The sequence below is a fragment of the Plasmodium fragile genome, assembly GCF_000956335.1.
Source record: "Plasmodium fragile strain nilgiri unplaced genomic scaffold supercont1.15, whole genome shotgun sequence".
Taxonomy (NCBI): Eukaryota; Apicomplexa; class Aconoidasida; order Haemosporida; family Plasmodiidae; genus Plasmodium; species Plasmodium fragile.
The window spans coordinates 71,112-72,777 of record NW_012192595.1 but is presented as its reverse complement, the minus strand read 5'-3'; the positions used below and the strand labels follow the sequence as shown (position 1 = coordinate 72,777).

The window sequence follows — 1,666 nt, the reverse complement described above, 5'->3', positions numbered from 1 at the left end:
AAAAAAAAAAAAAAAAAAAAACTTCCTTGTTGTAAATTTGCTTTAAGAAGAGACAAAAAATCATGTCACACAAGGAGCCACACATTAAGAGGAGAAAATTAGCAACGGAGGATGGCAAGTCCAATGACGAACCCGGTGTCCCAACGTCGCTCGACATTTCCGAGGGAGAATACGTCGTGTCGGAGGACGAAGGGAAGGGAAGCCACAGTAGCGATGCGGCACATGATGATGCAGATACACATAGCGATGGTAGTAGTGAGAAGCGGGGTGGGCATGTGAAACACTACCTAATTGAGCACATGGAGGATAAGAGCAAACTGCTAAGCGAGGTAGCTACGCTTGAAGAGAACAAGTTGTATGTGAAAAACATTACTGATGATGTTACGAAAAAGGATTTAATTCATTTCTTTTGTAATGCAACTGGGTATGTAGACACGAGGATGGTGCGCGACTCTTCAGGAAAAACCTCCAAACATTTTGCCTACGTTGAATTTGATACTAAAGAAAATGCAGCGAATTTTTTTCGAACCCTAGAGGATAGCAATGTCGAGAAATACAAGACATTCGAAATAAAAGGAGTCCACTTATATGTAGCCATTTGCAACTCTACAAAAATTATATATGAGGAAAGGAAGGTTTTTATTAAATTTTCTCGTTGTCAGGAGGATGTGGATGATGTGGTGATTAAGAAGGGAGTCGCTGACTTTTTAGCTAGCCACGCGGTGACCGTGGAAGAGATCCGCCTCCTCGGAGGGAAGCCCCCCACGTAATAAATGAGGAGAAGGGGGATGCTGCGTCCGTCGTGTCGCAGTGACTGTTTGCAGCCCATGTTTGCCGCCCGTATGTGCCGCCTTCCTTCACGAACACACCTGTTTCCTCCTCCCCCCCCCGCAGGCACGGCTACCTACACATGAGCAACAACGAAGATGTAGTCAAGTGCGTGGAGATCATCAAAGAGGGGACCTTCGCAAATGGGCACTTCACCCTCAACTACAGCATCCCAATAATAAAAAAAAAAATCATCCCGGACGTGGAAAAAATTAAAGCGAACAAGGAAAAAAATAAAAAACTCCAGGAGGAAAAAAAAAAAGAAGAAAATAATTGTACCATCGTTGTGAAAAATTTGAATTTCAACACAAGGAAGAATAAGCTACAAAAATTATTCGAACAGATCGGGGCAATTGAAAAAATCCATTTGAGCAAGAAGGTCTCTGAAAATAATATTAAACGCAATAGAGGCTATGCATTTATTACATTTAAAAATACAAATGACGCCACATCTGCTTTGATTCTAAATGATTCTGTTATAGACGGCAGAAGCATTTTGGTGTCTAAGTTTCTCGGTGAAGACAGTAGGGGCAAGTATGAACAGGGCAGCAGCTACCTGGGTGGGCAGCTCCATGGGGAGAGGAGAGACGCACAGGAATATCCCCCACGAGGGGGTAAGTATAACACCAATAGGAAAGGCCAATACCACTACACAAATCACAACGTTAAGAGTAACTACCCATATGAAAGAAGAAGAATAAATTTGAACAAGCCAGTCGATGCTAACATAGCAGTGGAAAAAAGAACCGATCAGGCGGAGGGACAAACTACTCCACTAACTAATGATGATTTTCGAAAATTTTTTTTTAAATAATTCAATCATATTTTTTTTTTTTTT

General features: G+C 41.7%; 1 protein-coding gene across 1 annotated transcript; it reads left to right on the top strand.

Moving 5' to 3' along the window:
- Positions 1 to 62: 62 nt before the first annotated feature.
- On the top strand, positions 63 to 1,642 carry AK88_01673 (uncharacterized protein; the record flags this gene model as incomplete). Its single annotated transcript, XM_012479308.1, has 2 exons — positions 63 to 766; positions 895 to 1,642. The coding sequence occupies 2 exons, from the start codon at positions 63 to 65 to the stop codon at positions 1,640 to 1,642; spliced, it is 1,452 nt and encodes a 483-aa protein (XP_012334731.1).
- Between the last annotated feature and the right edge of the window lie 24 nt (positions 1,643 to 1,666).